Genomic DNA, 22,114 nt, shown 5'->3' with positions numbered 1-22,114 from the left:
GATTTTACTCAACTTAGCAACTTAAATGGTTATTGTTACAACGAAGCACAATGAGGAAATGGAAATGGATGAAAATTGATTGATCAACTGGACATCCCGCGCGTTGGCTAAAACAACCTGGGTTTTTAAAATACTTACAACCAACCAAGGGTTATCATAAAACAAGTGACCAATCTGGTGGTGTTTATGACAATTCATGGGGTGTTTTGATTGATCAAAGTTCTTTTGGTATCATGTCTTTCTGGTATAATAGATTTATTCCTTCAGCATATATTTGAGGGGATGTTTAAGTCTTTTACTCTTAAATAAAAAAAAAATACTGATATTTCCATATCAGTTCGACTATGATATCAGGAACATATGATATCTGAAAAGGGAAAGAGGCTCATAGCATATTTAACAGTCTAGAGCATGATAAAGATAGCTAACTTAGTATTACGAAATAACTACAATGAGTTTTGTATAAAACTAATGTATCATGTGGAGAGAGAACCTGTTGGAAGCACCGGGCTGTTAATTTAGACACAGCTAAATGTTTTTCCAAAACATAATTAAGCGGGTGCATGTGAATTATGATCCACACCCAGTGTGTCTAAAAAGAAACTGGGAAACTCAGAAAACTCAGCCAAATAACCCAGTCAATCCAACTCGGGGCTCAGCCAATGCAACCTTATACCGATCCAAAACTTATGTTACTTTTGGTGTTGTTTCTAATTGTTTCATGCATGTTATAATGGAGACCAAGAGGGAAACTGAATTCATTGTTGAAGCCTGAAGGTGATCTTTGATAGTAGCTAAAGTGGCTGAACTGAGTGACTTTATACTTCATCTTTTAATAAATGATTAAATAATAAAATCCAATGGTATAAATAAAATCAACCCAATTTCAGCTTTAAATAATGTTACTTAAATAACTTGTTCACTAGATGATAAAGCAATAATCATTCAGTTCAGCCACTTCAGCCTCAAAATAACTTGCATCCCTAGGGGTTATTATTCCTAGCCCAGCCCAGGTCGGAGCCCAACCCAAAAGTTGCACCAACCAACCCTTATTACTGAATACTGAGTGAGGTGAGGACTACTCTACACTGACGCGAATCATGTACCTGGAGACTTGGAGTTGGAGAGTTAGAGGTGCCAAACTTACGTAATGCCAGTGTAAAAGCATCTAAAAACAAACAAATAACCTTGTATCAATTCCAATACACAGAAACCAAGGCAAGACCGTATAGATAAACTCATAAACCATAAACCCTTTTTGATTCAGTACTTGGCTTTTGAAGCAGCCCAACGATTTTTGTTTGTCAATGACTCACGGCTCCTAGACTCGGCTCAATAGTACCCGAAAGTAGTTTCAATGGCGGTCACTCCTTCTTCCACCTCATTTATCCTCTTTCGCTCTCTTTATCTGCTCTCTATTTCCTTTTTCTCCCAGAAAACCCCCTAACAGTGTATTGTTCCACTTCCATGATCGTTATCTCTTAGAGCAGTTGGCCGAAGTTGGGAATCTTTTTCTATTTATTATTTTCTATTATTATTCATTGGGCAGATGATTCTAGTGATTGAATTTCTCCATTGGTGAAATGGGTTCTTGCATAACTGTTCGGGCAAAGAAATCCGACGTGGGTTTGTCGAGAGTTGCATGAATAAAGAAAATTTTGGTGAGTATAAGGCATATTTATGCAATCTATTGCGAGTTTCATAACAAAGTTGCAGGGATTTAGAAAACTGTTTGTGAAATTGAGATTTTGGTTTTGAACGAAAGGGTGATTAGCGAGTAATTTCAGTTAGGTATATTGAAAGATTGCAGGAATTAAGAATACTGTTGGTGAGATTGGGATTTCACTTTTGATCGAGTAGGGAAAGTAGGGAAAGGGCTTCTGTTAAAATTTGACCTCAGAGAGGAAGATAGATATAGCCATGGTGAGCAAAACCAGAAATATGCTGGAGGGTCTCGTAAGAGAAGGATCGTTTAAATGGTTGCTTGGCAATCGGAGTCCCTTTGATGAGGAATTTGAGGAGATGTCTAAGTCTCCCTCTGCCAGAACAAACTGGATGCCAGAGCTCTCTCCTATTGCAAATGTAGTTGTTCGCCGATGTTCGAGGTGTGTCTGTATATTAAACTTTTATTTTGTAAATAATTTACACTTTTTTGTAACTTCAGAATCTTGGAATATATCTAGTTCGTATGGACGGTTGAATGTTTTTCTGCACTTTGTTGCTTAGTTTTGCTTTGCTTCATGATGTGCATAACAAGACCTAAACTTATTTCCGAACTACATATATGCTTGTTCTTTCCTGGAATAAATCTCGTTTTAATGATGACTATTCGTTTTCTGACTAACAATATAAAAACAAATATGTAGAATTCTGGAAATTTCTATGGATGAACTACGTAACAACTTTGATGCCGAGGCATCTGATAGCATAAAGCATTCATCGGGGTATGCAAGGAACTTTTTGGAATACTGTTGTTTCAGAGCCCTTGCTCTGTCTGTACAAGTGACTGGTTATCTTGCTGATAAGAAGTTCCGGCGCCTAACATTTGATATGATGCTAGCATGGGAGGCTCCTTCTGCTTCCAGCCAACCCTTATTAAAGGTAATTGTTAATTGGTATCTTATATCATTCTCTCTGTTGCAAAAGAGAATTCATTGATTCAAAGGGAGGGAACCATTCTCATACTGATATTTCTCAATCTTTTTCTAAATTAAGGCATACAGGAGATACTTTGTTGATCTATTATGTGTTGTACAAAAATAGTTATCTTTGGTTCCTTTAGGTCGCCTAAAATAGCCAGCTGCTTACTCTTACAACTGTTCTACCTATGCTAATAAAGGAACCATTTACTACATGGGATGAATTCCAAATTGTCCATATCTTTTCCTGACAGGTGGATGAGGAGAGTACTGTTAGTGGAGATTCTTTTTCTCGAATAGCACCAGCTATTCCTATTATTGCTGATGTAATTACTTGTGACAATCTTTTTGATGTACTTACCACATCAACTGGAGGACGACTTCAGTTCTCTGTCTACGAGAAGTACCTTAATGGATTGGAAAGGTCAGCTCTTTTGGTTTTATTTTACTCTTAAGATAATTTCTGCATTCTTCAGTTGCCTTTCCTTGTAAAAGTCACAATTAATATACGCTAAAGATGATATCAGTATCATTTATTCCACCTGCTAAATTTGTACTTACTTTATATTATATAATTTCTAGTCTAAAACTAGGTTATTGACCTCTTTCTGCTACATTTTTGTTGTCATGCCTTTTTTTTTGAAACTGCAAGGTAAAGTAATTTCATTAATAATCTTAAAACAATACAACTATGGAAACCCCTCTACAAAGAGAATCTGTACAAGATGAAAGAACCAGTATACCCGGTACAACCAGCTCCAAACCAAAAAGACTATAGGCTCCTTACAAATAGGAAATCTTGATAAAAAAAGAACATGAATGTTATTTTATTTTATTTTTTTTGAATAATGGGTGAATTGCCAACCAGGAATGCACCATTCCTGAAATCCTCCTAAACACCTCTTCTTTTGTACTGTCTCTTAAAAAAATCTACTTTTTCTTTCGCACCACACTGCCCAAAAGACTGCTGAAGGGAGGATTTTTCAAGCTAATTTTCCAGCCCTGCTTAATCCTCTTACATACCGAGCCTTGATGAATCCCTTCACATCAGACGGGAAACACATATTAACCCCAAACAAATCCAACAGTCTTATCCAAATCCAGTAGGTAGAATCACAATGTAGTAGGAAATAGCTAGAAGATTCCACACTTCCATTGCATAGTGTGCAAGCCATATCCGCTACCTCTACACCTCTTCTAACTAAATTGTCCTTGGTTAGGATCTTATCCAAATCCTGTCACTTGGAAAGGAAGAAAGGTCCTCCCCCATCAAGTTGTTGTAAAAAGATATTACAGAGAAGGTCCTCGATTTCTCAAACAACCATTTTCTTTTGTCTTCCCCCTGCTCTAGATGCTCCGAAGTCATAAAGAATCTGAAGCAGACTGACCAAAAAAGACACCTCCCAGTCATTTAAATACCTCCGGATCGAGGTGTAAAACGGGTTGTGTCGCCCTCCCCTGGGATAACTTGGGGGGTTGGACCGGCACGGCCCACGACCCAAGCGTGTGCTCCCCCGTGCCGTGCCGCGGGCTGGGCTGGCCAGTGGGCCAAGCCGGTCCGTGGATTGGGCCAAAGCTATTTATTTAAAAAAATTAAAAAAACTTAAAATTTTAATTTTATAGGAATTTTGATGTATACAATTGCTTATATATACAATAATTAAATAAATTAGTATAATAAAATTGAAAACAATTGTTTATTTTATTAATGTAATATATTAATAAAATAAACAATTGTTTTCAATTTTATTATACTAATTTATTTAATTATTGTATATATAAAATTTTATTAATATATTATATACTAGCCGGCCCAGCCCGCTGACCTAAAACCCAGGCCTAGCATAGCCCACACGATCGTGCTGGGCCTGGCACGGCCTGTGTGCCGTCGTGCTAGGCTGCGGGCGACATGGCCCGATTTACACCTCTACCTCTGGAAATGAGAGTTCCAAATACAAAGTCCATTTTGCCTCTCCAAGTAATCAACCACTGTTGCATCCTTGTTTATAGCAATCTCGAACAGATCGGGGAATATTTTTTTTTTGATGGATAACAGATCAGGGAATATGACCCTTAATGGACCATCCCCACACCAATAATCCTTCCAAAAAAGCACTCTCTGACCATTGCCCACTTCATACCTTATACGCTTCATATACTGTAGACAAATTTTCTAATTTCCTTCCAAATTGAACACCCATAAGAGGATAAGAGGATAAGAGGATCTTACTTCTTCTGTCTCCCACTCCTTGCTGCTAGAACGATACTTGGATGCAATTAACCTTCTCCACAAACTGTCCGGTTGGTCATTGAATCTCCACAAACACTTACCTAACAAGGCAGTGTTGATCTCTTTTACTGATCTGATTCCTAAAAGTAGTCGATCAAGACTACAATCAGTCTTGAATTCGAAAGTAAAAGAAAAGAATTTCAGAAGAAGAAAAGAAGAAGAGAGGGAGAAAAACAGAAACACACGAAGGGTTTTTAGAAAAGAGAGAGAAGGTCGAATTATGTAGATCTGCCGATCCACTCTTAATATTTATATGTTGACTAATTGTAAAAGGGCCTAATTGCCCTTATTGCTTACATGGCAAATAAACTAATAATAAAGCTGAAATAACAAGCTGTAACAACAAACTGAAATAACTACCAACTAACACTGACATAACAAACAAAAAATATATGCTGTGCTGCCATACGAACACAGTGGGGACCACAGTAGTGGGGTCCACATCAGTGTTCTCTACACTCCCCCTCAAGTTGGGAATAGATATTTGTCATTCCCAACTTGCATAGGTTTGCCTCTAATTTCTTCCTTGGAACAGCCTTGGTGAGAAAATCTGCGAGTTGCATGCTGGAGGTGATATACAGAAGACATACTTCTTGAGACGCAACCCTTTCTCTGACAAAATGTCGATCGACTTCGATATGCTTAGTTTTGTTATGCTGTACCGGATTATGAGCTATATTAATAGCAGTCTGATTATCACAATACAACATTAAGGGCTTCTCATAATCAATACCCAACTCTTCAAATAATGACTTCAAATAAGGGCTATATTCAGCTTCAGCACTAGAATGAGAAACAACACTTTGTTTCTTACTCCTCCAGGAGACAAGGTTACCTCCTACAAAGGCACAATATCCAGAGGTAGACCTTCTGTCATCAACACTCCCAGCCCAATCAGCATCTATATAGACCTCTATTTTCATGTGATCATTATTCTTGAATAATATACCTCTACCTGGACATCTCTTCAAGTATGCTAATATCCTCTCAACTGCAAGGAGGTGAGTAGTTCTAGGAGAGTGCATGTATTGACTGACAACGCTGATTGCATAACTAATGTCCGGTCGTGTGAGACAAAGATAGAGGAGTTTTCCAACCAACCGTTGGAATATAACTTTGTCTTCAAGAGGCTCTCCACCCTCTGCACTGATCTTGTGATTCTGTTCAATGGGTGTATCTGCAGGCTTAACACCCAACTTTCCAGTTTTTACTAATAGATCTAGAACATACTTCCTTTGAGAAATAAAGATCCCATGTTTAGATCTAGCAACCTCAATACCCAAGAAGTATCGTAGCTTTCCTAGATCTTTCACTTCAAACTCTTGATGAAGGAGTTGTTTAAGAGACTCAATCTCACTGTTATCATTCCCTGTCACTGCCATATCATCTACATATACAACAAGCAAGGTCAAGGAAGAGTCCGCTCTTTTAATGAACAATGTATGGTCTGACTGGGCCTGTATATAACCGATTTTTTCAAGGGCTTGTCTGAATCTATCAAACCAAGCCTTGGGGGACTGCTTTAGTCCATACAAGGCTTTATTCAACCGGCAAACCTTCTTACCTGTCTCTGCATCATAAAATCCAGGAGGTAACTGCATGTAGACTTCTTCCTGTAAGTCTCCATTGAGGAAGGCATTTTTAACATCCATCTGGAACAAGGGCCAAGAATAACTGGCTGCAAGGGATAATAGAACTTGAATAGTGGTCATCTTTGCTACTGGAGCAAAAGTCTCCAAGTAGTCTATACCATAAGTCTGAGTAAATCCCTTTACAACTAACCGGGCCTTATACCTTTCAATGGAACCATCAACATTATGTTTCACAGTAAATACCCATCTACATCCAACCAGTTTCTTTCCTTTAGGTTGGTCAACTAGCTCCCAAGTATTATTCCTCAGAAGGGCATCCATTTCAACCTTCATTGCATCTTTCCTTTCCACTCAGGAACTGACAAGTCTTCCTGCACTGTTCTGGGAATATCAGCAATGGATGCGAGAAAGGACCTGTAAGAGGGAGACAGGCGATAATAGGACAGAAACTGGGAAATGCAGTGAGCTGTGGATATGGTGCAATGCCGTTTGCCTTTACGGACTGCAATAGGGAGGTCAAGGTCATCCAAAGAAGGCAAAGTAGCAACAGTGGAAGGTATCTCAGCAATAGTGGAAGGTATCTCAGTAGGACCTGGATCTGGATCCGCAGAAGGAACTGGGGATGGCTTGGATTACTGATGACCGAAATCAACCTGCCTCCACCGCTTGTGATACTCTCAAATCCTGACACCTCTGACAACCCTCCCCATTACATCCTTCATCACTCAATGGAATGGGTAAAGGAACTTCAGATGAGTTAACCCCACTCTCACAAACCCCATTCTCACTACTCTCCCCCTGAGGAGAAACCCTAGGGTAATAGGGTACCTCCTCAAAGAAAATAACATCCATCGAGACAAATCTCCTCCCGGAAGTAGGTTCATAGCAGCAATAATCCTTTTGAGTTTGTGCATAACCGAGAAAAATGCATTTGGAGGCCTTAGGATCAAATTTGGAACGATGAGGTCCAAGAATCTGAACAAAGCAAGTGCAACCAAAGGTTTTAAGGGGAATAGTAAATACTTCTTCATCGGGGTATAGAAGGGTAAACGGAGGCTTCATGTCAAGAACCCGTGAAGGAACTCGATTAATGTGGTACACTGCTGTAAGAATAGCATCACCTCAGAAACGGATAGGCACATTGGAGGTAAACATAATGCTTCTAGCCACCTCCAATATGTGCCTATTCTTCCTCTCGGCAACCCCATTCTGCTGTGGTGTATAAGGACAAATACTCTGGTGAATAATCCCATGATCAAGTAGATAAGAGGCCAGTGGCTTGGTAAAGTATTTTTTCGCATGATTGGATTTGAGAGTTTTGATTTTGGCCCCAAACTGGGTTAAAATCATCTGATGAAAGGTCTGGGTCAAAGCAGGAACCTCATCTCGAGAATGCATACCCACGAAAAACGGGTATAGTCATAAAAAAACAACAAGAAATATCTGTACCCCCCCATAGAAGGGATGTGATACGGGCCCCAAACATCGGTGTGCACAACATCAAAAGAATTACTACTTTTATTACTCAAGGAATAAAATGTTCTACAATGTTTTGCAAGCTCACAACTCTCACATCTCAAATTTGACATCTAAACAAACTCAAACAAATTAGGAAACAATCTCTTCAAAGACCGAAAGGATAAATGACCTAACCGATTATGCCAAAGCATAACCGGACTAACAGACTGAGAAACAAAAGACTTCCTATCTTCATGATCTTTCCAATGAGAACTCTCTCCAAGCAGATAGATCCCATTCGTCTCACGGCCAGTCCCAATCACCTTTCTTGTCTCCAAGTCCTGAAAAAATACATCGGTCAGGGAAGAAGGTTACTGAACAATTCTGATGCTTTGTAATACTACTGATTGAAAGTAAGTTAGTATCAAGCTTAGGAACATGCAAAACTGAAGATAAGGAAATGGTATTAGACAACCTGATGTCTGCTTTGCCAGAAATGGGAACAAGGGAACCATCAGCAATGGATACTTTATTTCTACCAGAAGATAAGTGATAGGTAGTGAACAGTGATGGCAAGCTAGTCATATGGTTAGATGCACCTGAGTCTATTACCCAACAATATTCAGTGTTACCTGGAGCTGAAGCATGGTAAGCTGAGGCCCGAGTACCTGAATGAGCAAAGGTTGATGTGGAAGGAGCCGATGATGACTGAGATGATTGAGCTGAATTCCCAACTTCCTTTTCCAACTGTGTTAGGGCAGCCTGAACAGTAGCTAAGGTGTCTAGAGGCGTGCCTTTTATGCCCGATGAGGATGCATAATCGGTATTTAACAGCCATGGGCATTACCCCTTTTGTTCCTCAGTTTTGTTGGGACTAAATGAGGGTGCAGCTTCCAACATGTGTCTTTAGTATGCTTAAGTTTCTACTTTCTGGCAATGTTCACACACTAGATCCCGCTTATCTTCCTTCTTCATATCCCTTTCTGTATCACCCCCAGACTTAGGTTTAACTGCTGCCAAGGCTGGTGGGAAAGGATGATGCTGCATCATAACCTTTCTCCTAGTCTCTTCACTATGCACCAATGAGTAGGCTTGAGATAAGGTCACACTGTCTGGTTAGCATTTGCTGTCTCACAATATCATAATCAGAATTCAGACCAGCTAGGAATTCAAAAACCCTATTAGTCTTAACCTGCTTTCTATGAGTCTGCGCATCCTTCTGACTTTCCTACTCAAGTGTTTCTAGGTGGTCAATTTCATGCCACAAAGATTTTAAAGTAGAAAAGTAAACGGAGACTGGTTTTTCTTCTTGCTTAAGGTTATTAACCTCACACTTCAATTCATAGGCCCTAGCACATTAAGGGGTTGGGAGTAGGTCTCTTTCATGAGATCCCAGATTTCCTTGGCTGTTTTTGCCTACAAATAGTTTCGGCTGATATGTGGCTGCATAGAGTTGCACAGCCATGTCATAAACAAATAGTTCTTCTGAACCCATTTGGTATACATTTGGTCCTCCTTAGATGGTTCTTTCACATCTCCCAATAGGTAGCTAAGTTTTCCTCTACCCCCAATAGCCATCATGGTCGATTGGGCCCATTCTAAGTAGTTGGATCCATCAAACCTCATAGTTGTAATCTGAAATGCATTCTCAGACATATTATCAGAATTGCTAGTCCCAAAAGCACTTTCCCCCTGATTCTTGAACTCCAGAACTCCATTCTTGGTTAAGAATTAGCAATAAAAACTTTTGAAGCTGCTGTAATAGAAAACAGCACCTAAACAACTGATAACAGCCTGCCTAGGTCTTCCACAAACACGGGAAACATAGAATTCTGTATGAACCCAGTTCAGATCTGATCTGAAACCAATGACAGTTCTGAATTTTAGGGTTTTCTCTCAAAACCCTAAAGAGAAAAAAAGGTTTTCCAGCCGCACCTCTCAGAATAGACCAAGATGGTTCTTTCAAGGTTATTCTCAAGCAAAAAAAACTTACTTTATGAAAGAAGATCTCTGGCTGCCACCTTCTGTCTGATGCAGAACCCTAATCTTGGGGGTCCGAAGCCCTTTTTAATTCTTCCTGACTACTGGAACTCTCCCAGCCTTCTACAATCTTCTTAGTAGTAGCCGCACACTACCAGTAGCCTCCAAGAATCAGCCGATCCTCCTTCTTAGTCTTCCAGCCCTAGGCAACTCTCATGTGGTTGGCTGGATAAGACTCACATGAGAAACCCTAATCCTTGCTCTGATACCAAGTAGTCGATCAAGACTACAATCAATCTTGCATTCGAAAGTAAAAGAAAAGAATTTCAGAAGAAGAAAAGAAGAAGAAGAGAGGGAGAAAAACAGAAACACACGAAGGGTTTTTAGAAAAGAGAGAGAGGGTCGGATTATGCAGATCTGCCGACCCACTCTTAATATATATGTTGACTAATTGTAAAAGGGCCTAATTGCCCTTATTGCTTACATGGCAAATAAACTAATAATAAAGCTGAAATAACAAGCTGTAACAACAAACTGAAATAACTACCAACTAACACTGACATAACAAACAAAAAATATATGCTGTGCTGCCATATGAACACAGTGGGGACCACAGCAGTGGGGTCCACATCAGTGCTCTCTACACTAAATCCCCATTTTCCCTGGAGCAACAAACTTTCTTCCAGCCCACCAGATGGCATTTTGACTCCTTCCACCCCTTCCACAGGAAGTCTCATCTTTCTTTCTAACACAGCAGCCCTACTTTCCGGGACTGGGAACAAAGACTAGTAATAAACGGGAAGGGAAAACAACACACTTCTAATTGGAGTGACTTTGCTTCCATTTGATAAGTATTTGGTCTTCCAAGAGGCCAACTTTCTATCCCCTTTTTCAATGATGGGCTCCCAAATGGTATTGGATTAACAAAATTTGAGCATGAATAGGTTATGGATCAATAACAGAGATTTTCCTTTTCGTACAACATTTGGATTTAGCAGTTCGCACAGGGCTTCTGTTTACCAATCACCACTTTTTTTAAAGGTATGACAAGAATGGTGACCAGAAGTCACTTGAGAGGAGAAAGAAATTGTCCCAACACTCAACCAACCCAATCCCTCAACATTGCAAACAAAAGTCACCCCAAAAAATCTCTCTCTCTCTCTCTCTCCCAAAAAAAAAAAACTTGAGAATATCCACCCAAACCCATATAAAAACCTTAAAAACACAATGTAAGACTCCACAATGGAAAGACTACCAAATCAACCCAAAGTGAAAAACCCCAAAAATCCACAAACTCCAACAAAACCACAAAACTAGACTCCAATTTAAAACATTGCCCAAAACTTTACTCTATCACTCAGCTTATCCTGTGGCTTGAATAGGAATCTCTTTACTTATCTTAAGAGCTTTCTTTGATTTCTCCACCTTCTTGATAACTCTGACCCCAAATAAACCCCATTTGAACCCAACAAGAACTTTTGAAACCTGAACTCTTCGGTGGTTTATTTTTTATTTTTATTTTTGAAGCGTCTTACTGAATTAGGACTCTTTCGCAAATCTTTTGAATCCTTAGAGCTATCATTTATCCTCTCTAACTCCAAGACCGCATTCTTTTCAAAGGTCTAGCTTGCTATCACTTTTCCACCCTCTTTTTATCATCCCCTACATCTCTAGTTCACCTCAATCTATCAAGAGCATCTTCTACCCTTAAAGACCTTTATCTTTCTCCCTATTCGTCTTCTCCACTTTTTTAAACCTTCATTGCAAACTCTTCAACCCTCTCAAAAAAAAAACATTTTTCTTACCACCAATTATGTGTTCACAACTTCTTGGGAACACAGAAAAACATTCATTCATTAAAATTTTAAAGGGATAACTACACTGCACTCCACCTCAGAATTCTGAATTCCACTGTAGACCTACAACAATTCAAAATTTCAAACACCTCCACCTAAACACCAATACCTGCCCGTGTATTGGCATCAATTCGGAGCTGGCACCTACCCCAACTGTACGGTGGAGCTAAGATTTGTGGGGGTGGACTGAACAGTAAAAACCCCAATTTTAAATTGAAAAGATTACAACAAGAAGTTGTGAAAATCTGTCAAAACCCATTACAGAACAGCCCCACCCAACTGTATTACAAATGTGCCCAGTACATATGTTGTCTTTGAACCCCTTGCCTAGCTAAGCCATCTGCCAAACTGTTAGCAGACTTTTGTGTTCACAACTTCTTAATCTGAGTCTGTCTTTCTAAAGTGTGAGTTTCATCAATAATCACTTCTTCCGCTTGGTTGTCCCTATTCTCAAGATCATCCTTTGTCTTCTCCGACATCCATTAATGGGATGGCCTAGTCCTGTAAATTTTCCTCCTTTCAGACTCTTACATCCACTACATCATCACTGCCACCTACTTTCCCAAATTTGTCTACCAAAACTGACTCATCCATCCCCTGTAGACTGTAGAGCCAATCCAAACTCATCATTGTCCTTACCACCCTCGCTCTCCCCATAACTTCTTTAAGTCCTCCGTCAAGGTTCTTGGAAATCTCAAACAAATCGTCCTCTCTCTCCTAAACAACCTCCTCCCCCCCTCTGTTAAACAACCTTCTTCAACATTATTATCTATCTCCCCCCACATTTCCAACCGCCACTGGTTCAGTGTATTGAGTCCCCCCAGACAAACCCCCTTTCATAGCATTGTTTGCTTTTTTTGCTCAGTCATCACCTGAACCCCTTGAATCATAGATGGTTCTGCACAAACCACTAAACCCATCCCATTCACATTATCTGCCTTACTAATCACTACTTAAGGATTTGTAATTACCAACCATTGGAATTAGGGAGAATGACGGTTCAGCCCAGGGTCAGAATTTTTAGGCCCAAAGTACAGTTGGGGTGGGTGCCAGCTTGGAATTAATGCCAATTCACGGGCGGGCATTGGTGTGTAGAGTGGGGGGTTTTTGACATTTTGAATGTTTATAGCTCTGCAGTGGAAATCATAAATCTGCATTGGGCCTTCCGTACTTCTCTGTTGGAATTACTGTTTAAGCAATCAATGATGGTGAACTAACATAAATCTTCCAGAATGGCACAACTAAACAGTTATCTTGTAACACTAAAATATGTCTATTATTTAGATTTTGACATGTAGAATAAAAAATGTAAGACAACTATCGTGAGATTCAAAATATAGTGAATTATATGAATGGTCTATAGGCTCTATACAATAGTGGTTGAAAAAGCAAAGTAAATGAAGCTTTCGCTTTTCCCTCATAATGGATGTATAAATTTGTTGAGTATCATGTTAAAAGGGGAATTCAAAAATGAATTGTCCATATTAAAGAATTAAACAGAAGCCCCACCTAATTGTGTAATTTCCAGAATCGCTAAAGGCCAAATATTATCGGAATAGAATTATTATATTGATAAAAATGATAGAATTATGATGGCATTTGTTGGAGCTTAGAATAAGAAAAGATCTTAACTGAAAACTAGGATTGATATATAAAGCATATTTTGATACATATTGGTTGTTAGCTATCATACATACATGGGGCAATGAGCTAAAACATGTAGTTGACTTAAGTGATGGTATATAGTTATAGATGATTCTTTTCTTCTTCAATCATCAAGAACATGGTGTTAGCAGTCATGTTACTCATGTATGTGCGATTAGAAAAAGTCAAAAACTTTTAGCAATCAAGAACCTGACAACTAAGTTATTTATTCCAACGCTTTCCTAAGCATTAGGGCATATTTACTTGCATCCTACAGCAGCAGGTGGTCCCATAGTCCTGTAGACGTGCTGTAGTTTCAATTCTGCAAAGGGCAATCCTATATCTATGGTTGAAGGTTCTTCTTATTACACTAAGTAGGCTCCTTTTCAAGGAAGAGCATTTGAAAAGACAAAAAACTTGGGCTGGCAAGTGGAAAACACAGGTTCAAGTCTGAGAGCAGCCACTTTGTGCAAAAGAAAAAAAAGGGCCAAAGATTAGGTCTGTATCCAGTATACCCCTCCCAAGACCCAAGATAGCTGGGACCAACATTGGGTAATGGCTTTCTGTTTGAAAAGCCAAAAAGCAACATGTAGCTCCTCAGGGCAGGGTGAATGTGTACAGCATATACCGTTGTATACTTGAGTATATCCAAGGTGTAGTGCCTATTAGTTTACTGACATGCTATTGTTTAACTGCTTAAGGTTAATTGAAATTAATGAAATGAACTTTTACTGATCAAAAGAAGAAAAAAAGTCCAGGTTAAGGCCAAGCAAGAGTGTGGCCTGCCAACTCATTATTTTATTTTTCTGTATGTCTTGGATATTTCAAAAAGAACTGTAGACAAAAGATTTTCACCTACATTCATTGTCTTGCACAAGTACCCAAAACATCAAGGGCAATGTTGTATTTGCTATTTCTGCAGCTTCAGTTTGCAGGAGGAAATGATAACATAAAAAAATAGTTTTATATTGTAGTGTTGCATAATATTGTTCCTAAAAGAATTGAATAAACAATGAATTCTGTCAAAGGTTCAGGATATGGATTGCATATCTGTACAATGGGATCGGTGGGACATGTATGAGAAGAGTACATAACTAGCTAGTACCTCCAAAGCTTAGAACATTCAATAGAGAAACGGTTAATGTTAAAAGCAGGGTGAAAAGACTATAGCTGGCTGGTTTTCCAAAACTTAGAACCTTTAATAGAGAAACACTTAATGTTAAAGAGCTGCTTTAAAGAGTTTTTACAAACCTTTAATATCTTAATGAGTGAGGCATTAATCAAACAAATTAAAAATGAAAGTAAAAACAGTTTTCCTAAGTTAAAGGCACTTGGCTTATGCCACAGGGTGCTTCACTTTCAGTTTTTAGATTTGAGATTTCAAGAGGATTAAGCCTCTAAGGCTTGATGCTTGTGGCAGAGCATGGGCTTTTAATGGCCATGGCTTTAGAAACGTTGAAGCAAAATGAGAAAGCCGATCCCCTTGTACTACAAGAATTAAATTTGATGCAATAGCTTACTAACATGCATGTATGATGCTAAGCTATCATTTCATGGTTGTGTGCAGCCCCCCACACAAATAAAGGAATTATGTGTCAAGAAGCTAATTATTAGTGGTAATGCCACAGTTATTTATGGGTTTATTATATTTCATCAATTTGACAGTTAATAGGGTAGGTGAATCATCTTTAACTTGCAGATGAAATTTGAGGTAGGAAGTTGAAACATTACATACAGACTAGGATTTAGATAGTTTCATCTCCGGATAAAAAAGAAAAAAAATAGTGGATTAATTTGATAATATTTTCTTATAACATTGAAGTATTTCTTTCTTTCCCTTTTTTCATGCCTGTCAACTTCAGACTATTCATTACTGTGAGAAGATTCTAGCTTGTTAATGAGCAGTCTATTTTTCTTTATTAATTGCTTTTGTGAACTCTATAATCTTCAGTTGTCCATCTCATGGCTAGTCAACTCTTTGCTACTTTCATTTTTAAGTAGAGGGTTATGGGCACTATGTTGGAATCCATAGCCATTATCTCAATGGGTACTCTATGCCACTTGATTTACTTACAAATTATTATTCCTTCTCTTTAAAATTCCTTTTTGTACATATCTGAAATTGTAATGTTGCATGTCAAGTGTAGTGCCATGCTTGTATTTTACTGTAATGTGCATGAATATGTGATGTGAATAAGGAACATCGAAACACCAAACCTTGAGGTTTTGTTTTTCTTTTCAGAGCAATAAGAAAACTGAAAACCCAATCAGAGTCATCCCTTCTTTCTGCCCTCCGATCACCAAAAGGAGAAAGGATCCTTGAATTGGATGGCACAGTCACAACTCAACCAGTTCTCCAGCATGTTGGAGTTTCTACATGGCCTGGTAGATTTCTGGGCTTTTTTCTTATTTAATTCTGTAACTTTCATTGTTTACACTTGTATCATTATTATACAGATTTATCATTGCTCTGACTTCTTGCCAACTGCAGGTCGATTAATATTGACTGATCATGCACTTTACTTTGAACCTCTAAGAGTTGTAACCTTTGATAAGCCAAAAACATATGACCTATCAGATGATCTAAAACAGGTTGTTAAACCTGAGTTAACAGGACCATGGGGTACACGAATTTTTGACAAAGCAATCATGTACAAGTCCATCTCTGTGTAAGTTCAATATGTTATTTTTCGTATTTTATCCATATGTTTTACGCCATTTTACTGATCAGGTTATGTGTTTATATGGGTGACTGTATGTCTGTTGTGCAATTTTCTTGCAAGTCCTTAACTCCAATTGATACTGATTGACCTTTATTTGGGTTTTAGACCAGAATCAGTTATTATGGAGTTCCCAGAGCTGAAAGGACATACTCGTCGTGACTATTGGTTAGCCATTATCAGAGAAATCTTATATGCTCATCAGTTCATCCGTAAGTTCCAGATCAAGGGAGTTCAACGAGATGAAGCACTTTCAAAGGCTACACTTGGAATTCTGCGATTACAAGCTCTTCAAGAGTTTTCTCATGCAAGTTCTGTTCGTGGTGAGGCATTTCTCATGTTCAATCTTTGCGATCAGCTTCCAGGAGGTGACTTAATACTGGAGACACTTGCTAGGATGTCAACCTCAAGGGAGCTGGACAGAACTAATAGTTCAACTGCTAAGAGTGGGATGTATTCAATATCAGCTTTCACCATGATGTCTAATTTAGGAGTCACACTTGGGATGGGTTCAACTGTTCCTAATGAAACAGGACTTGTTGTGGGAGAGATAGTTGTAGGGGAGATGACTGCATTGGAAAGGGCAGTCAGAGAGGCAAGAAGTAGCTTTAAAAAGGTTGAACTAGCACAAGCAAGCATTGATGGGGTCAAAGTAGAGGGCCTTGACACCAATTTGGTTGTGATGAAGGTATTGCAGATGGAACTTTATATGTATAGGCTCTCAGTATCTACCATTTTCATTGAGCCATCAAATTGTCATCACCATTATCCGAGCCTTACTCCAACTATATGGGGTTAACTACGTGAATCATGCCATTCTGTTCCGTTTAATGCCATATCCATTGTTAAATTATTCGTGCTTAAATCATTTTTTACCACTTCAATCCATGCCCTTTTTGGTCTACCTCTACCTCTTCTAGCCCCTTGGCTTGCAACAGATCACTTCTTGTGGGTTCTGTCGAAGGTCTTCTATGCACATGACAAACCATCTTAGTCTACTTTCTCTCATTTTATCACCTATTGGAGCTACTCCTAAGTTCCTTTGAATGACTTAATTTCTGACCCTATCCTTTTTAGTTTTTCCATTCATCCATCTCAGCATACACATTTCTGCCACTCTGATTTTTTGAACATGTTTCTTGACTGTCCAACACTCCGCTCCATACAACATAGCTGGCTGTACAACTGTTTTATGGAATATTCCTTTTTAATCTAAGTGGTATTCACCTACTATATAAGATTCTAGATGTACCCCTCTATTTTTGCCCATCCTACTCTAATTCTATGGATGGTATCCTCCTCAAACTCTCCCTTGTTATGAGTTGTTGAACCAAGGTACTATAAAAGGTCACATTGAGTTATCTCTTGATCTCCAATCCTAAGTGTACCCTGATTTGTGGTCCTATTATTATTAAATTACATATCATATATTCTATTTTGGTCTTACATATTTTAAGACCTCTTGTTTCTAAGGTGTTTGTCCATAAACTTAATATTGTATTTAATCCTTCAATAGCTTCATCAATTAAAATGTCATCACCAAACAATATGCACCATGAGACCTCTTCCTGAATATATTTAGTCAATTCTGAGTCACCAAATTGTGAACTATCAAATATTTCATGCAAATTGGGTTTGTTTTCAGTCTACCCCTACCAAGATCCTGAATAGCTAGGACCATCATTGGGTAATGGCCCTCTTTTATATTTCATGATCAACAAAGAAAATGAAAAAGTGTGAAATGTAAATATTTGTGGAACTTTATATACACAAATTGTCCATACTCTTACTATTTCCTTCACAATTTTTGTTTTTTGCAGGAATTGCTCTTTCCTGTAATAGAATTAGTAAAGTATCTTCTTTTTCTTATATCGTGGGATGATCCTATTAGGTCTTTGGTGTTTTGTTGTGCATCAGCGTACACAATTTATAGGTAAGATGCCTATATGACTATTTTATGATCTGTTGTAAATTGTAATGCTCTCAGTGTATGAGTTGTTAGGACACTTGAGCTACAAGTCCCATCAACTCCATTTCATGTGATATAAGGCTTTTTCTTTTTTTTTCCCCTTGAAACAAAATTGAAAGTTGCTTGTGCTATTGGTCATTTGGATAGCTTTATACTTTAATCTAATTTCTTTATAACCTTTATTGACGTAAGGCAGGACAGTTGCTTCCACTTGACTTCAAGTAGGTATTGACTGTTTCAAGTATTGAATGGGTTAATCTCCGAGAATTAGGTGAAGCATCTATAAACGAAAAGAACATATGGAATTTTTAATCACTAAAGAAATGGACCTGTTCACCGAATGGCTATATTTGCATTTAACAGTTTGGTTCTTGGTTAATTGCTCTGTTTTTGATTGAAAAAGATCAAACTTGTTTTTCAATTAAAAGGATAATTACCCACCTAAGAAAATCCAAGACACGCATTGCCAACTTCTAGTGTCTGTTTAAATTAACTCTCGTTCTGGAATGAGACAATCCTGAATCAGTGGAAGCATTTCCAGAGCAAAATTAGGAGTTCTAAAGAGAAGGGCTTAGATTGTATAAAGATTAGAATATCTCAGATGCACACTGTATCACTCAATCACATATATCCCTTTGGATGATCATTTTCTGATGCTTATCAAGATAGCTTGCCTGGTATCTGGTGGTTATATTCATGGTTTTCCCCGTTCTTTCATTGTATTGCTAGTTATGCTTTTTCATTTTATGGGTCTACCATCCCTAGATGTTGTAACAAGTTGCAATGCCATGAATTTTGTGGCCCACTGTTTATGGGCTTTGAGAATAAGGGCTCAGTTTTGGTCAAATAATTAAGCACAGTTAAAAAACTGTGGATTGAGGGCTCTTTGCTACTCAAAATACCTCCAAAGTCCAAATCAATTAAATTGGCTTCATGAAGATATTGGCAATTTGCTTCTCATAAACTGACTTTCCTTTTCCATTGTTACTTTGTGATGTGATCTGTTGCGTAACTGAATTTATTCAGGGGATGGCTGGGATATGCACTTGCACTGCTGTTTCTGTTTATTGCCATCTTTATGGTACTCACAAGATGCTGTAGCCAAGGGAAGCCTGTGGATGAGGTCAAAGTAACAGCTCCTCCAACAATGAACACAATGGAACAGATTTTGGCAGTTCAAAATGCAGTTTCCCAAATTGAAGAGTTCATCCAGGAAGGGAATGTTGTTCTCCTCAAGTTGCGAGCCTTGCTCCTGTCTGTTTTCCCTCAGGTTTTACTCTCTTTCCTTCAAATTTCTAGCTTCTGCAAGTTCTGTTTACTATTTTGGCATAGTAGGCTTCACATAATAGTGTTACCATGACATGGTGCTAGTAATGACTATTCTTCTCATGTTAACAATAACTAAACTGTAATATGAATACCATGCTCTAGAAGATTTTAAAATAAATGGAGAAATATGGATTTGTGGTCCATTTTCTCAGTGCTCCCTAAACCATGTACCATGCAAATGGGCATAATAATCACATCTATCAGCATCCTTGTATCAAACAGTGCCTGGATGTAGTTCCCTGAATTCTTCACCCTACAGACATTGTGGAATACATGCAAGGGCATGTCCAACTCTGGCATGTTCTCTGTCTTTTTGTAAGTCCAGCCATGCCTGTGGGATGAAGAATTCATAGTAACATAGTGTTTACCAGATACCTTCAAATTTATTCCATCAACTATTCCAAGGACCAGCTTGCGAGAACTTGGATCTTCTGGTGGCCCATGTGATTTGCCCAATAGTTAATGAATTGATTGGTACCACATGGAACCTTGAATTACTTAGCCCCTTGTACAATATGGCAGGTAGGGGCCATCAAGGATGATGGACCTTTCTGTAACATATAATGCCTTGAATGTAAACAATTTTTATGGTTGGTGGGAAAGCTTACCAAATTTATTTATGTTGTCATGGTTTTCGTTAAGAAACCTTACCAAATTTTGAGCTAGCTATAGTAAATTTACAATAACTGTCACAAACAGGCAAGCGAGAGAGTTGCATTTGGGCTGCTGCTAGTGGCCTTTGTTCTGGCCTTCATACCTTGCAAGTACATAGTTCTTCTAATATTTCTAGAGATGTCTACGAGATATTCACCTTTGAGAAAAGCAAGTACAGAGAGATGGGAAAGGAGACTGAGAGAATGGTGGTTCAGCATTCCAGCAGCTCCTGTTCTCCTTGAAAGAACCAAAGAGGAAAAGAAGAGGGAATAATGCTCTTCTTGTAATTATATATTTGGATATGTACATATATGATGTATTTTTATTCTTTAGGGAGATAAAAATAAATATAGATGTAAATCTCTATACTGAAATTAATTACAAGGAAGCAGCAGTAGTCTCATTAGATACTCTTCAGAGTATATATATATATCATCAGAATCTTGATTAGGTTCTACAACCATAACACTAGACGCACACAAAATTACGCATGAAATGGTGATCGATAAATTTTGCTGCTGGTTCAGTTTTGCATTTGTTTGTTTGTAATTATGTTTCTCACTGGCGTATCGATATTTTGAACCTTGCTAAAACTTGACAAATTTTGCACCACCTTCCTACATAAGGTCTCTCTAAATATAAAGTGACGATTATATAATCTTGCTTTTTACCTCATTCTCAACAAATATCCCTTCTACCCAAGGTTTTAAAAGCTGACCCAGAAATGGAATCACTGTGGCCACTGGTTTCTGGGTCAGCGGTTTGACCATCCAGGTTGAACGGTTTAGGTGGTTTGATGAAATATGAGTATTAGGGTTAGGGTTTCATTCCTTTTACTCTTTTACGAGGGAAAAGAAAGTGGTTGTTGGCTGCAAGAAAGATGAAAGTTAGAAGAAAAAGAAGGAAAGAAAAGAAATGGAGGGAAAAGAAAGGAATCGATGGAGGGAAGGAGGGAAGGAGGGAAGGAGGAGACGGCAATGGCGGCGTGGTGATGGCGATGGCAACAGCAGCAACAGAAACGCAGGGTTAGGGCTTCATTTTCATATGTTTTGCTTTTCTATCAGCTAAAGAAATTTGTTATTTGATGACAGTGGCCACATGACAATGAAGCAAAAACAGAGCAAATAACTAACCAACACTTCAAATCCAAAGAAATTTTGGTCTAAGACACTTGTCAAGGCAAGAAAGTATTAGTTTTTGACAAAATAAATCAAGTATGACGTTCTCCAGATAGTTTTTTGGCGATATTTCCTTTTTCAGTCGCTTTTAGAAGCAGTGTGGTGAAGAACTGGTTAATAAAGAAAATTATGACACTTGAAGGGTATTTGTGTCCTTTTATATGTCACTTAACGGCTAATTAACATTAGGTACTAAATTGGCACGTTTTGAAAATTTAGATATTGGATTAACATGCTTTAAAGTTCGGGGACCAAAACGACATTAGGCTCAAAGTACAGGGTACTAATATGGAATTTTCCCCTTCAAAAAATAAGACATGGCATCTCAACTTTGACAATGAAACCATTATCAAAATAGGTCATTTCATATATCATTAGAAAGATCTTAGAGTATTTTCTAACACAATAAAGGATGTGCCAATTGAAGTTTTCTACAAAAAGTTATAGGCCAAACAAATGAGGTCAACAAAATTACTTGCACATCCAAATCCTTCAAAAAAAAAAAAAAAAAAAAAACAAAGAAATAAGATGTTGATGGCCCAAGTTAAAAATCAACACAGATTCAGTTCAATATATTCATCTTCGTGAAGAAATCATTGAGCTCAAGAAAGGCTACAAAACCTCCAATGCATGATGGAGGAGATCTTATAAAGACTTCTTAAACAAGTTACTACAAACAATTACACTGGTTCAACCTTGTTTGTGGAACAAGCATTTAAAGATTGCAATGACAACCTTGTGTGACCCTTTTCATGAAAAAATGTTAAATGAAGAAAATTACATTGAATATGATAATCCTTTAAAG

The 22,114-nt window shown here is 38.2% G+C and overlaps 1 protein-coding gene across 3 annotated transcripts; it reads left to right on the top strand.

Moving 5' to 3' along the window:
• The first annotated feature begins 1,196 nt into the window (after window positions 1-1,196).
• LOC104602177 (uncharacterized) lies at window positions 1,197-20,550 on the top strand. Of its 3 annotated transcripts, none has more exons than XM_010265785.3 (10): window positions 1,197-1,661; window positions 1,804-2,105; window positions 2,367-2,601; window positions 2,894-3,063; window positions 15,702-15,844; window positions 15,951-16,128; window positions 16,288-16,867; window positions 18,000-18,112; window positions 19,175-19,418; window positions 20,177-20,550. In XM_010265785.3, exons 2-10 carry the CDS (start codon window positions 1,921-1,923, stop codon window positions 20,402-20,404), a joined length of 2,076 nt encoding a protein of 691 aa, XP_010264087.1. In that variant the 5' UTR covers window positions 1,197-1,661; window positions 1,804-1,920; the 3' UTR covers window positions 20,405-20,550. The 3 variants fall into 3 exon arrangements, with proteins under 3 accessions (XP_010264087.1, XP_088757678.1, XP_010264095.1); XM_010265793.3 differs by having other exon boundaries at window positions 1,523-1,661; window positions 1,811-2,105; XM_088901552.1 differs by having other exon boundaries at window positions 1,261-2,105.
• The last annotated feature ends 1,564 nt before the right edge of the window (window positions 20,551-22,114 follow it).

Source organism: Nelumbo nucifera, chromosome 3 (genome assembly GCF_055504915.1).
Source record: "Nelumbo nucifera cultivar China Antique chromosome 3, China Antique-T2T, whole genome shotgun sequence".
Taxonomy (NCBI): Eukaryota; Viridiplantae; Streptophyta; class Magnoliopsida; order Proteales; family Nelumbonaceae; genus Nelumbo; species Nelumbo nucifera.
The sequence above is the reverse complement of the archived record's forward strand: the minus strand, read 5'-3'. Positions and strand labels throughout refer to the sequence as shown.